The sequence below is a fragment of the Manis pentadactyla genome, chromosome 10 (genome assembly GCF_030020395.1).
Source record: "Manis pentadactyla isolate mManPen7 chromosome 10, mManPen7.hap1, whole genome shotgun sequence".
Lineage (NCBI taxonomy): Eukaryota > Metazoa > Chordata > Mammalia > Pholidota > Manidae > Manis > Manis pentadactyla.
In genome coordinates, this window is record NC_080028.1 from 82,579,015 (window position 1) to 82,593,593 (window position 14,579).

Consider the following 14,579-nt stretch of genomic DNA (forward strand, 5'->3'; position numbering starts at 1 on the left):
AATGAGTAGTCTTTCTCATATTCTCTCAGATTAAGGGCTGGGGAAGATAAAAGGAAACTGAACCTTGTAGCACTTGCTAATGGATTTATAAAGAGGTCCAGCCACTTTGGTCAGCAATCTGGCAGAACTCAAAAGAGAAATTGGGTAGGTGAGTGCATATTCAATATTAAAGGATTCCACTCACGGATATAAACCTGAGAAAATCTCCCCCAGGGACCCAGAGGGGATCAGTACACTATTGCTCACAGCAGCACCTTCCTAGGGCTACAAATGCACTACAAGGGACAGAAATCCTCAAATGGCGGTGATTTAAACAAGATGGAAGTTCCCCTCTCCTGTGAAATCCCCAACATCAGCAGTGCTGGGCTGGTATGATGCTACAGGAGGCTGAGACCTAGGCTCCTCTTGTCTTGCCCTACATGGCTTCCTTCCCCAAGGCCACCTCATGTCCAGGTTGCTCCACTTCCTATCAGCAGCAGGAAGAAAGCAGAGGGGCACAGGCTGCCTGCTTATGGCCCCATCCTGCAAGCCGTGACTCTTCCCCCAGTCAGGAGCCTGAACTGGCACTTGGCCACACCTAGCTACAATGCTGACTGGCAAGTAGTGTCTTCATTCTGAAGTCTCTGTGCTTTGCTAAAGACCGGGGCTTCTATTACCCTGAAAGGAGAAAGAATGGACATGTGGGGACAACCAATGGTCTCAGTCACAGGGGCTGTGGGAGGTGGGGCATCCCATGATAGCCACAAAGACAGAAATCCTCGAGTATTCACAAGTTGAACATATTCCCATTTATTCTGTGGAGACTGAATACATAATTTGAATGAGTTCAAACTTATAAATGAACATAAAAGTTCTGAAAAAAATGAGTGCTATACCATACCATGGTTATTGAAATATTACAAAGGTTTCTTTTTATTTTTCCAACATTATAAATTCAAAGGAACACCACATTCCAACAAAAAATTTTTTTTCAGAAGGTGACAACTTTTGCCAAAATTATTCCACACATCAGTGGAAAATTAATGGCTTTAGTAGTAGACAGCACTTAGAAAACTGGATCATATGGAGAAAACAAAACTTGGTTCTCATATAAAAAGGTGAATTCAAATACTTTAAAAGTAACAGTCAATATTTAGCAGCCAGCATAGCCTGGCATTAACCGATGAGAACAAATGTTTGATCATGCAGAACAGATGCCAGGCAATGTACTGGCTGGACTTCAGCCCTACTTAGTGGTCTAAACGTGAAAGGAAAAAAGAGTAAGCTAAAAGAAAATTAAAACATCTAAACTACTTTTAAATAAATCAAAAAGCAACGAGTAATATGACAAAAGAGTCATTCATCTACATTAAAATAAAGGATTTCTGTTCACTGAAGAGCACCCAAAATCTACACCCAAGTGCCATTCTAAGTTATTTGCAACTGCCCAGGGTAGTTCACAGAAAGGGCAACCAGAAAGTCTGATCAGTATATGAAGAAATTCCCCAAATTACTGGTGGCCAGATGAATGTACATGAAAACACTGAGCCACTATATAACCATCAGACTGGCAAAAATTAGAAAGCTGGGCAGTAAGAATACCAGTGAGGATGAGGAGAGATGCGGAGCCTCAAGCGGGAGAGTCAATGACTGTTCTAAAGAAAAATTTGCTAGAACCATAAGGAAATTGCTGTCTGACCTGTAATCCCATCCTGGCTCTCTATGCTGGAGAACTTTCCACACAAGCATGGAAGGGGACACGTGATGTTCATCCACCCATCATGGCCTTGTGTATGTGCTGAGGAATTGGAGGTACCCAGGATTTGTAATGTGGAAGTAAGGACATGTAAGTAAAATACAGTTGACACCAACAGGGGAGCACAACAGAACAGCTTGAAGCAACCAGGCAGATGTAGAATGTTGAGTGAAAAAGGAAACAACACAAAACCTACAGAACAACACCACATATGTAAAAAGTATATTCACACATACAACACTGCATTTTACAAGGACACATTCATAGTTAAAGACATGGATTCAACACTTAAGAATGGGTGCTTATGGGACATGATGGTGTGAAGGGGGAAAAGCTGTAAAACGAGAGAAACCTTGCATGGACTGTAATCCTGAGAATCAAAGCAAAAGTGTTCAGCTGTGCCTTAAATAATGTGTGTATCAGGAAGGTCTTGGGGAGAGGAAAACACCCAAGGTTGAAAATCCACTATTTTCTTCCAAAGAGCAACCCATTGTCTGCCTATGCTTAAGCATGTGAGCCTGACCGTTTATTTTCTGCAAACCAACAAACCACACCTGTTTATGTGCCTCAAGCAAACTTCACCCCCTGCCTCCAAATGACACTAAGGCCACTGCTGGTCCTGGAAGTGGCATAAATCCCAGAACCAACCTTTGTTTATTTCAACTACTATTTAAATGTGAGCAGTTTCATAAAACAGACATTTTGATGAAGGAAAGGGTGATGGTGAAGGTGAAAGGCTGGCGGTCAGGGGTACCCCTCCATGCCCTAGGGGGCTGCAAAACTCAGCACACCATGTGGATAGCGCCACATCTACCCAGGGCAGCGAGAACCACCATATGACTAACCAACTAACTAAAGGCTTGAAAGCAGGGTTAACAGCAGAGGGGGTTTTATAGGGCCAAAAGAGACAGCCATTCTCTCCCCCAAGTTCAGGGTGGACCTTCAAACGGAGATGGGATTTCATCCCCAGACCTCAATGAGGTCCCCGGATTCCATGCCCAGATCAGATGGCTGTTCCTTGCCTGAAAGCTTCATCCCATCAAAGAAGAAGGAGAGCTTGTGGCCTGAAAGTCCCATGGCCTCTTCGTAGCGGGACATGAGAGTCTTGAGAGGAGAAGTCTAGAGGAAGAGGAAAAAAATGGATATAAGAATTTGGAAAGAGGAGCTGGGAGAACTTGTAGATAGACAGAGGCTTGGGACATGGAGGACAAGGGGACCAGGAAAGTCAGAGCCTATGCAGAGGAAGGTGAGTAGACAAAGAAGCCAGCACAGCTGGGTTCCCCTCCAGGGAACAGGGCCACAGAGCCCAAAGCTTCAGATGTAGGCTCTGGGTCAGGCAGGCTCTCCAAGGCCCCATCTCCTCTCCTACCAGTGGAGGCACATACAGCATGATGAAGACAGTCCAGGCTCTAGAGTGAAAACAATCCAAACCTGGAAGCCAGACTCTCCCACTCAACTGGCTATGTGGACTTAGGCAAGTGTTATGGGCTGTGTCCCCCAGAAAGACTCCTTGTGGTCCTAACCCCTAGTAAATGTGAACATGACCTTATCTGGAAATAGGCCCTTTGCCGATGTGATCAGGATGAGGTCCCACCCGATAAGGGTGGGCACTAAGGCAATGTGGCTGGTATCCTTATAAGAGAAACACCCAGAGGGTCACACCGTGTGATGAAAGAGGCAGAGACTGAGTGATGCAGCTGAAGGCCAAGAACACCCACGATTTATGCCACCACCGCAGGCTGAGAAGAAGCAAGCAAGGCTTCTACCCAGAGTCTCAGAGGGAGCACGGCCCTGCTGACACCTCAGTTTCAGACTTCCAGCCTCCAGAACCGTGAGAGAATTCTTGTCTTAAACCACTGGTTGGTGAAACTTTGCTGCTGCCCTAGGGAATATTGCAGCTTACTCCCCTTCTCTAGACTTCCACTTCCTTATTTGTTAAATGAGGGTAAGAACAGTGCTTTCCCACATGGACTGCTGTGAAATTTCATGGCAGGAATGGGGAGGAATTATCCTTAGCACGGGGACTGTCACTTAGCAGTGTGGCTTTAACGGTTATTTTAATGGATTTAATTGGTTACTGCACAAGAGTCTTTCCCTTTTAGCCAGATGGAGGCTTAGAAGATGAGAGCAGGGGAAGTTGTATGAGGGGTTTTTTCCATGACCTGGGATGGGCTCGGGAACCCAACCCACTCAGGATTCGGAGGACTCCATCCTGTTAGCCGACAAGAGAGCCGGCGGAGGAAAGGGTGAGGGGCACGGACAGCCATCTCTCCCACTCACTGGAGACAGGGAGACTTCCAGCATCTGGTGCTTCTCCTTCCCTTGCACCCGCAGCTGGAGCAGCTGGGACATCCTTTCAGCCTCTGGAGAACTTGCTAGCACCACACAGTCTGCAGGAGGCAGGATGGGGAATCCAGGGTTGAATGCAGGGCCTCCTCTGGGCCTTCCCCCTATCCCCTCCCTGTGGCAAAGTCCTCCTCGAGACTCCACCTCCCTTCCTTCCTCTCACCAATGATGTCAGCTACTCCAAGCTTTAGAGTCCTGGGGGTGGCAGTGGGGGACAGCTCTGTCTCTCCAAAGAGCAAGAGGATCCTGCTTGGGGACACCCCAAGATGGGCAGCCATGTGGTCCACCACACCCTGTAGGGGCTCCGACTGGGGAGGACAAGAAGCAAAGGAGGCCTTTCTGCCTTGATGAGCCCCAACCCACCCTACCCCCTCCAACACAAGTTTCTGGCCTTTGCTACTTGCTGAGCTGCTCAGCTGTGAGTCTCATATTTACCTGTTAGAGTATAGACTTATCGATAAGGGGTTTGGGCAAGGAAGCAGCCACGATAGGAGGAAAAAAAGGAGTGGTGGGATTGCAGCAAACTGGAATTCATATGCCTCGTCTAAACAGGGCAGTTGGTTACGCAGCTCCAGCTGATTGGCACCATGTAGGAATACAGGCCAGTGTGACTACATCTGCTTATTTAGGAGAAGCCATCCATTTGGACCTTTGTATGAAATCACCCACTAAGTTTCAAAAGCATTCTGCAGGGCAAAAAAAAAGCTGTACTGTTTCTAAAGCCGTGAGCTGCCAGTTTGCAACCTCAGGCTTAGCTGCTTGCCCAAGCATGGTTACAGCTCAATAAATGGTAATTGGTTATGAGTCTTGTTTTGGAATTGGGGTCATCCCCACAAAAACAGTAGTCTTCACCAGGAAGCTGGGGGAGCTAGGAACAACTGAGTGACATCTTTGTGTCTAAGGCAGTAAGAGCAAGCACAGGAGGGAAGCACAGGGTCTAAAGGAAGGAAAGAGGGATGGGCTGCACCCTGGGGAGAGGGCCACTAGGTAAAGCTCCCTAGGATGCTTAAGAGGAGCCTTGAAAAATGGGTGGGAAGTTTTCCAGAAAGAGAGGAGAGAGTGAGGAAAGGACAATCCAGACAAAAACACCAGCAAATGCAAAGGCATGGCAGGCAGCCCCAGAGAACAGGGGGCAGAGAAGGCAGAGTCCCTTCCACCCCGACGCCACAGTGCCCCAACAGGCAGTTCCTGGGACCCGTCTCCCATAGGCCCTGCAGGCACTTACCATTCTGATGGGCAATCTGACCAGGTCAGCCCGGCACCGGATTTTGAGCTGGAAGAGTCGGGAGCTCTGTGGGAAGGTAGGCCCCTCCACCAAGACCACCTCATCCTCTTGTCTCAGGTGGTCCTGGTCCTGGTGCTGCTTGGGACTCAGGCAAGAACGGAGATCTTGGAGGCGCTTGTTCACCTCCCTGGAGTACAGAAAGGACCTCGGGTCAGCCAGGGTTAGGCCACTCCAGCTGCCCCTCTCCATTCCAACCAGAGCCCCCACCCTTGGCACCTTAACTTCTGCAGTGCCCGGGTATGTTTTCTGCTTTTGGTCCTTCGCAGAGGTGGGGACAAAGGAGAAGTATCCTGAGCCCTGCAGAGAGAAGAGAGGAGCAGGACGGAGGAAAAGGAGGGGCCCCAGCCCCACACCTGTCCTTGTGAGGGGAATTGGAGAAGCAAGATGGAGCAGCTTCCGGCCATCCATCTTATTAGAAGATGGGGAGGTAAAGACAGGGAAATCCATGTCATCTCTTTTTATATTTACAGAACCCAAATATTAGGAAGGAAAATGCCTAACTTTTAATACAAGTCACTTCCTAGGTGAATGTCTAACAACATCCAACAGACACCAAGCACCTACTAGATGCCATGTTAACTCTTAACCTACTCACAAATTCTCCGACACTCTGTCCCCATTTACAGAAGAGGAAGTGAGGCACAGAAAGAATAGTTAAGAGACAGCTGGCCAGATCTGAACCCCAAGGGTGATCTCCAGAGTCGCACACCTGCATTACTACTGCCTCAAACACAGACAAAACACTCCACTTCCATAGGTGGGCACAAAGAGTCTGCTGTCATCCTCCGATGTGAGCCATCTCTTCTCCCATCATTCCTCACCTGAGCCTCAAGATCCTTCCATCCCTTCTCCTTAGCCTTTCAGGAGTCCCTCAAGGGTGGCACCTGCCTCAGCCTACCCCTCCAACTCCCTTTCTGCTCCTCGGGTCCCAGTGCCCTGCCCTCACTCACAGAAACACCTCTTTCTTCTCTTCTTCTGCTTCCTTACTCCTCAGCTTCTTCTTCCAGGGAGAATCTGGGCATGGGGGATCTTCAGCCTGGGGACTGCTAGAATCAGCCATATCCACCTCTGGGGAAGCGTTAGCCAAGAGAGGGCAGTGAGAGGCCAAGGAGAGACAAGGCAAGGGCTTCACAAGGTCCTGAAAAAGGAGACTACAGGGCCCTGACACACACACAACCAACAGTAATACTGGGGAAGTGCTCACTGGTGTGAGTCAGTAGGGAAATGCCTAACACAGAGAAAAGGATGGGCTGGAGTGTGGCAGAACGGGAGAGTGACTGAGCCAAATGCCAAGACTCAAGACAGGACAACCGGAAAATATGTTTACTTAATACACATATACTACTTACTATACATGTACATACTATTATGTATGTTATAAAATGTACATTAAAACAGATGTTGTCAAAGGATAATTTTTTTTTTTAATGTTTCTCTTATTTTATTTCTGTACTTAACTTGGTGGGCACAGAGAGACTTGAGAGTGTGGGATGGAATGGGTGGGGAAGGGAGGGGAATCAGGTAAAGACATAAAAGATCATCATTAGGAGGTCCTAGCCACGGCAATTAGACAAAACAAAGAAATACAAGGAATCCAAATTGGTAAAGAAGAAGTTAAACTGTCACTGTTTGTAGATGACATGATATTGTACATAAATAGCCCTAAAGACTCCACTTCAAAACTACTAGAACTGATATTGGAATACAGCAAAGTTGCAGGATACAAAATTAACACACAGAAATCTGTGACTTTCCTATACACTAACAATGAACTAATAGAAAGAGAAATCAGGAAAACAATTCCATTCACAATTGCATCAAAAAGATTAAAATACTTAGGAATAAACCTTACCAAGGAAGTGAAAGACCTATACCCTGAAAACTGTAAGACACTCTTAAGAGAAATTAAAGAGGACACTAACAAAAGGAAACTCATCCCGTGCTCTTGGCTAGGAAGAATTGATATCGTCAAAATGCCATCCTGCGCAAAGCAATATACAGATTTGATACAATCCCTATCAAATTACCAACAACATTCTTCAACGAACTAGAACAAATAGTTCAAAAATTCATATGGAAACACACCAAAGACCCCGAATAGCTAAAGCAATCCTGAGAAGGAAGAATAAAGTGGGGGGGATCTCACTCCCCAACTTCAAGCTCTACTACAAAGCCACAGTAATCAAGACAATTTGGTACTGGCACAAGAACAGAGCCACAGACCAGTGGAACAGAATAGAGACCCCAGATATGAACCCAAAGATATATGGTCAATTAATATATGATAAAGGAGCCATGGACATACAATGGGGAAATGACAGTCTCTTCAACAGATGGTGCTGGCAAAACTGGACAGCTACATGTAAGAGAATGAAACTGGATCACTGTTTAACCCCATACACAAAAGTCAATTCAAAATGGATCAAAGACCTGAGTGTAAGTCATGAAACCATAAAACTCTTAGAAAAAAACATAGGCAAAAATCTCTTGAACATAAACATGAGCAACTTCTTCATGAACATATCTCCCTGGGCAAGGGAAACAAAAGCAAAAATGAACAAGTGGGACTATATCAAGCTGAAAAGCTTCTGTACAGCAAAGGACACCATCAATAGAACAAAAAGGTATCCTACGGTATGGGAGAATATATTCATAAATGACAGATCCGATAAAGGGTTGACATCCAAAATATATAAAGAGCTCACACACCTCAACAAACAAATAGTGAACAATCCAATTAAAAAATGGGCAGAGGAGCTGAACAGACAGTTCTCCAAAGAAGAAATTCAGATGGCCAACAGACACATGAAAAGATGCTCCACATCGCTTGTCATCAGAGAAATGCAAATTAAAACCACAATGAAATATCACCTCACACCAGTAAGGATTGCCACCATCCAAAAGACAAACAACAAATGTTGGCAAGGTTGTGGAGAAAGGGGAACCCTACTACACTGCTGGTGGGAATGCAAATTAGTTCAACCACTGTGGAAGCAGTACGGAAGTTCCTCAAAAAGCTCAAAATAGAAATACCATTTGACCCAGGAATTCCACTTCTAGGAATTTACCCTAAGAATGCAGCAACCCAGTTTGAAAAAGACAGATGAACCCCTATGTTTATCACTGCACTATTTACAATAGCCAAGAAACGGAAGTAACCTAAGTGTCCATCAGTAGACGAATGGATAAAGAAGATGTGGTACATATACACAATGGAGTATTATTCAGCCATAAGAAGAAAACAAATCCTACCATTTGCAACAACATGGATGGAGCTAGAGGGTATTATGCTCAGTGAAATAAGCCAGGTGGAGAAAGACAAGTACCAAATGATTTCACTGATATGTGGAGTATAAGAACAAAGAAAAAAAGAAGGAACAAAACAGCAGCAGAATCACAGAACCCAAGAATGGACTAATGGTTACCAAAGGGAAAGGGACTGGACAGGAGGGGTGGGAAGGGAGGGATAAGGGCAGGAAAAAAGAAAGGGGGCCTTACGATTAGCATGTATAATGCAGTGGGGGGCACAGGGAGGGATGTGCAACACAGAGAAGACAAGTAGTGAGTCTACAGCATCTTACTATGCTGATGGACAGTGACTGTAATGGGGTTTGTGGGGAGGGACTTGGTGAAGGGGGGAGTCTAGTAACCATAATGTTCTTCATGTAATTGTAGAGTAATGATAATAAAATGAATTTTTAAAAAAATTTTTTAAAAAAAGATCATCATTAACCACCAAAATTGAAAACAAAACAATGATAATAAATGCTAGATCAGTGCCTCTCCACCGGAGGCAATTTTGCCTCCCAGGGGGCAATATCTGGAGATAATTTCTGTTGCCACAGTGATGGAGGGGTTGGGGGGGTGATACTGGCATCTGGTTGGTAGAGGTCAGGATGCTGCTAAACATCTCACAATGCACAGGACAGCCCCACACAAAGAATTATCCAGTCCAAATGTCAGTAGTCCTGAGGTTGAGAAATCCTGTCCTGGCTAAATAAGGCAGTTGCAAGAGGCCTATGATTCTGCCCTTCTGATAAGTTCCCAGGGGATGACCAACGCCACTGGGCCATTTGGAGTAGTAAGGTCAGAGGTACCTTCACATTTTACATTCCAGGTACTGTACTAACACACATCCTGAGAGTGGGCTCTCTATATAGTCTCTTTAATTAATTATCACCAAAATCCTTTGACATAGGTCCACTATGATCCCCATTTTCCTGATGAGGAAACTGAAGCATGAGAGATTAACTTGTCCAAGGTCATAGTTACCTGTAAAGCTAGGATTCAAGCCTAGGCCAGCTGTTTCCTAAATCAGCTCTTAATCACTCAGCTGCACCCTATCATGGTACAGACGTCTTGGTCCAAGGTCTGAACTTGCCCATTGTATCACTTCCTTATTAGACTTGATTCCTATTCACTGCCCTTTGGTGTTTTGCAAAAATCACATCACTTGGGAAGACAAAGGCTGGGCAGCCCTAGTAAGATTCAAAGAACACCCTACTGGCTCCAAAGTGTTTCCAAGGAACTTGTTGTAAATATTAACAAGATGTTACAGATCTCAATGCCTTTCCCTCCCCTGTTTCCAAGATTACAGAATCAGAATCTCTGGGATGGCCTGGAAATCTGCAGATTAGCACAGTCTTATGCCTTTTATTAGAGTGGGGGACATACGGTTTAACAACACTTCCTGTACCTTCTGATTAACAATCCAGCTCTTTTCAGTGCTGAAGCTTTTTTCTAAGGATGCAGGAGTCACTCTTCCCATGCCCTGCCTCTGAGCTTGGGAAACAACCAACTACAGGGTTGCAAATTCCAAGGAGCCTCCTCAGACAGCCCAGCACTGGGCACCTTTCCCTGAATGCCTCCCTTACCTTCCTCAGCTCCTGGGGGACAGAGTTTCAAGAGGGACAGGTGATCCGGGATAAGGTGGAGGCTGTTCCTCACCTGCAAGGACAAAAGTGGGTCAGTCCCAAGTCCTCCTTCCACTGAAAGGAAAAAAGGAATGATTCCTCCCTCATACCCAGGCATCCTCCACCTCCCGTGTTCCCCAAGGATGTACACACCACTGCCCTCTCCTGGGGATTCAGAAGCCCAGCTTCCCCAGGATCCAAAATAGGAGTACCCTTCCTCCTACACCCCCAGCTCTCCCTTAGGCACTCTGAGGATGCAGGTTTAGTTTTCTTTCACTAGCCATCCTGCTTAGAACCCTAGGAAATCCTAGCTCCCTAGGTCCCCCCACCACCCGGAGCTCCCCAGTCCTCCCTGGACTTCCATGCCCCGGCTTCATATGCCCTAACTTCCTGGATCCTTAGCAATGAACCTCATCCTCAAAACCCAATATGCACCAAATCCCAGTCCCAGCCCCTTAGCTTCTCTATGGCGCCAACACTCCAGCTCCTTGGAATCCCAAACTCCCAATTCACTCCAAGCCCCTGCATCTCCCCAATCTGCAGAAACCCTAGGAACCCGGCATCTCTCCTCCTCCGATGCCCTGGTACCTGCTTCTGTTTAGTACCCCAAGACTAACACAACCCTAACCTCAGCCCTCCCTAAACCCAGCGCTTCCGTGCTAGCCCTCCCGGGGACCTGGCTGCACCTTCCCGGAGTACACAGGAACAACCGGCGCCTCCCCTGGATCCAACAGCAGCCGCCGCCGCCGCCGCCGCCGCCTGACGAGGGCCCGCGGGGCTCCAGCAGGCTGTGCGCCCGCCCCTTCGCTCTCACTGTCGCTGTCGTCCTGGGGCGCGGCCAGCAGCGGCGTTACCGAGGGCCCCGAGAGCGGGACCTCGACAGGACCCACAGCTCCGCCCTCAGTTGGGACCTCCAAGATATCCTCATCGCTGTCGCTGACCAAGTCCACAAGCACCGAGTCCGGCGTACAACGGGCTGGAGACCGTTGGGCGCGAGGACGCCGGCCCCGGGGGCCCCGGGACCCCTGAGCCCCTCGGCCGACAGAGCCTCTTCCGGACGGCCTAGCCGGGTTCCTCACCGGCTCCGCCATGGCACACACTCTGCACCTACAGTCGCCCGCCTCTTATCGACTCTATCGACAGCTCCAGAGACTTCCACCCCGTTATTGGGCAAACCGCCTGCTACTCAGCATCTCTCCCCGCCCACACTCTCTGGCACCACCTTCCCGCCTCCTCACTGGCCATTCGACCCGCCTATCAAGGCCTCCGCCACTGAAACAAAGGCGCCAAATATTCCAGTCAGCATCGGCGCAAACAGCGTCCGTTTCGATTGGGCTGGGGTCACGCATTGGCCGGGCTGCCTCTCATCCTGACCAGCCTTGTCCCAGGCCAGCCTGTTGAAGAGATCCCTTTTCTTAGTTGGTGGGGGAGCGGGGCATCCTGAGAATTGTAGTCCTCCTGCCACAGAGACGAAGAAGGATGGCTGCAAACGGCTTTTCGAAATCGTGGAATTAGGCCTCATCGAAATCGTGGAATTAGGCCTCATCTCCTGGGCATCCCTTTTGTTGTTTTCCCCAACCAAGCTATGGGCTGAGTCCGCTCAACGCCACTCCCTCGCACGCGGCGCTCCTCATCTGCACAGTCCAAACAATACACACACAGGACCAACGCTTTAACGCCACTCAACTGTCCGAATAACCTCCAACAGCAGAAACTCCCTCACACCCGGCATCCCGGACAGACCCATTTCACAATGTCAATACAACACACATCCATGCAACACCTTCCCTCCCACAACACACACCTACGCACAACATGCCTCACAACACCTAGAAAGGCAAATGCAAATAAAAAGTATAAAGCTTAATTCCCCCAGTTGAAAATAAGGGACTTCCCCCACTCGCCTTTTATTTCCAGAATTTTTTCCTCAGGTCCTTTTGTATGTAAATCTTTTTTTTTTTAATCAAAATATACGTCACAGTGGTTCAACAGTCCCCTTTCTCCCTACCTCACCCCCACACACATTCCCCTACCCCTTGGTAACCACTAGTCACTTCTCAGTGTCTGTGAGTCTGATGCTGTTTTGTTCCTTATGTTTTGCTCTATTTTTATATTCCACAAATAAGTGAAATCATATGGTATTTGTCTTTCTCTGCCTGGTTTATTTCACTGAGCATAATACCCTCTAGATTCATCCATGTTGTTGCACATGGCAGGATTTCTTTTATTTTTCTGGTTGAATAATACTCCATTAGGTATGTACCACAACTTCTTTATCCAATCATCTATTGATGGACACTTAGGTTGTTTCCATATCTTGCCTATTGCAAACAATGAGGCTATGAACATAGGGGTGAATGTATCTTTTTGAATCAGGGATCTTGTTTTCTTTGGGTAAATTCCTAGAAACAGAATTACTGAGTCAAATGATATATTTATTTTTACTTTTATTGAGGAACCTCCATACTGCTTTTCACAGGGTTTGCACCAATTTGCAGTTCCACCAACAGTGTAGGAGGGCTCCTGTTTCCCCAGACCCTCACCAGCATTTGTTATTTCTTGTGTTTTGGATAGTGGCCATCCTAATTGGTGTGAGGTGATACCCCATTGTGGTTTTAATTTGCATTTATCTGATGATCGGTAATGTGGAGCAACTTTTCATATGCCTGTTGGCCATTTGTATTTCTTCTTTGGAGAAGTGTCTGTTCAGGTCCTCTGACCATTTTTTTTTTTGATGGGGTTATTTATTTATTCTTTGGGTGTTGAGACATGTGAGTTCTTTATATACTTTGGATGTTAACCCCTTATCAGATGAGTCATTTATGAATATATTTTCTCATACTGTAGGATGCCTTTTTGTTCTGATGGTGTCCTTTGCTATACAGAAGTATTTTAGTTTGATGTAGTCACATTTATTCATTGTTTATTTTGTTTCCCTAGCCCGAGGACACAGGTTCAGGAAAAAGTTGGTAATGTTCATATTCAAGATATTTTTGCCTATATTTTCTTTGCAGAGACTTATGGTTTCATGACTTACATTCAGGTCTTCAATTCATTTCAAATTTACTTTCACAAAATTCACATTATAGGGGTGCCAGCAGAAGAGGAGAGAGAAAATGGGATAGAAAGTGTCTTTGAAGAAATAAATTGTTGAAAACTTCCCCAATCTGGGGAAGGAATTAGTCTCTCAGGCCATGGAAATACACAGATCTCCAAACACAAGGGACCCAAGGAAGACAACACCAAAACATATAATTAAAATGGCAAAGATCAAGGACAAAGACAGAGTATTAAAAACAGCCAGAGAGAGGAAAAAAGATCACCTACAAAGGAAAACCCATCAGGCTATCATCAGACTTCTCAGCAGAAACCTTACAGGCCAGAAGGGAGTAATATGATATATTCAGTGCAATGAAACAGAAGGGACTCGAACCAAGAACACTCTACCCAGCAAGATTATCATACAAATTTGAAGGAGGGATTAAACAATTTCCAGATAAGCAAAAGGTGAGGGAATTTCCCTCCTACAAAACATATTTACAGTGCATTTTAAAGGGAATGCTCTAGATGGAAGTGCTCCTAAGGCTAAATAGGAGCCACCAGAGAAAATAAAACCACTGTAAAGGAAGTAAACCAATAAATTACTAACCAAATGCAAAATTAAATCAGCTACCCATAAAGTCAGTCAAGGAATACACAAAGAGTACACCTAACATATGAAGAGTGGAGGAGGAAGAAAAAGAAGGGAGAAAAAAAAGAATCTTTAGATTGTGTTAATAACAGCATAATAAGAAGTTAAGTTAGACCCTTAGATAATAAAGAAGCTGCCCTTGAACCTTTGGTAACTATGAACTCAAAGCCTGCAATGGCAATAAGCACATATCTTTCAACAATCACCCTAAATGTAAATGGACTGAATGTACTAATCAAAAGACATAGAGGTACAGAATAGACAAAAAATCAAGACCCATCTATATGCTGCCTACAAGAGACTCACTTCAAACCCAAAGACATACACAGACTAAAAGTGAAGGGATGGAAAAAGATATTTCATGCAACTAATAGGGAGAAAAAAGCAGGAGTTGCAGTACTTGTTCCAGACAAAATAGACTTCAAAACAAAGAAACTAACAAGAGACAAAGAAGGACATTACATAATGATAAACTTGTCAGTCCAACAAGAGGATATAACCACTATATCTATGGACCCAACACAGGAGCACCTACATATGTGAAACAAATACTACTAGTATTAAAAGGGGAAATAGAATGCAATACATTCATTTTAGGAGAGTTCAACA

General features: G+C 45.8%; 1 protein-coding gene across 2 annotated transcripts; it reads right to left on the bottom strand.

The window, feature by feature from the left end:
* Positions 1-769: 769 nt before the first annotated feature.
* On the bottom strand, positions 770-11,429 carry NFATC2IP (nuclear factor of activated T cells 2 interacting protein). 2 transcript variants are annotated; one of them, XM_036905712.2, is made up of 8 exons: positions 10,966-11,426; positions 10,241-10,313; positions 6,317-6,434; positions 5,583-5,663; positions 5,307-5,493; positions 4,245-4,389; positions 4,016-4,125; positions 770-2,854 (listed from the first exon to the last, which is right to left on the bottom strand). In XM_036905712.2, exons 1-8 carry the CDS (start codon positions 11,368-11,370, stop codon positions 2,696-2,698), a joined length of 1,278 nt encoding a protein of 425 aa, XP_036761607.2. In that variant the 5' UTR covers positions 11,371-11,426; the 3' UTR covers positions 770-2,695. The 2 variants fall into 2 exon arrangements, with proteins under 2 accessions (XP_036761607.2, XP_036761608.2); XM_036905713.2 differs by lacking the exons at positions 4,016-4,125; positions 4,245-4,389 and having other exon boundaries at positions 10,966-11,429.
* Between the last annotated feature and the right edge of the window lie 3,150 nt (positions 11,430-14,579).

Coding starts and splice junctions, on each gene's coding strand:
- NFATC2IP (XM_036905712.2), bottom strand. CDS start 11,370: ATGGCGGAGCCGGTGAGGAACCCGGCTAGGCCGTCCGGAAGAGGCTCT. Junction 10,314..10,965: donor TTCCTGTGTACTCCGGGAAG/GTGCAGCCAGGT, acceptor TTGTCCTTGCAG/GTGAGGAACAGCCTCCACCT. Junction 5,494..5,582: donor CGGGCACTGCAGAAGTTAAG/GTGCCAAGGGTG, acceptor TCTGTACTCCAG/GGAGGTGAACAAGCGCCTCC.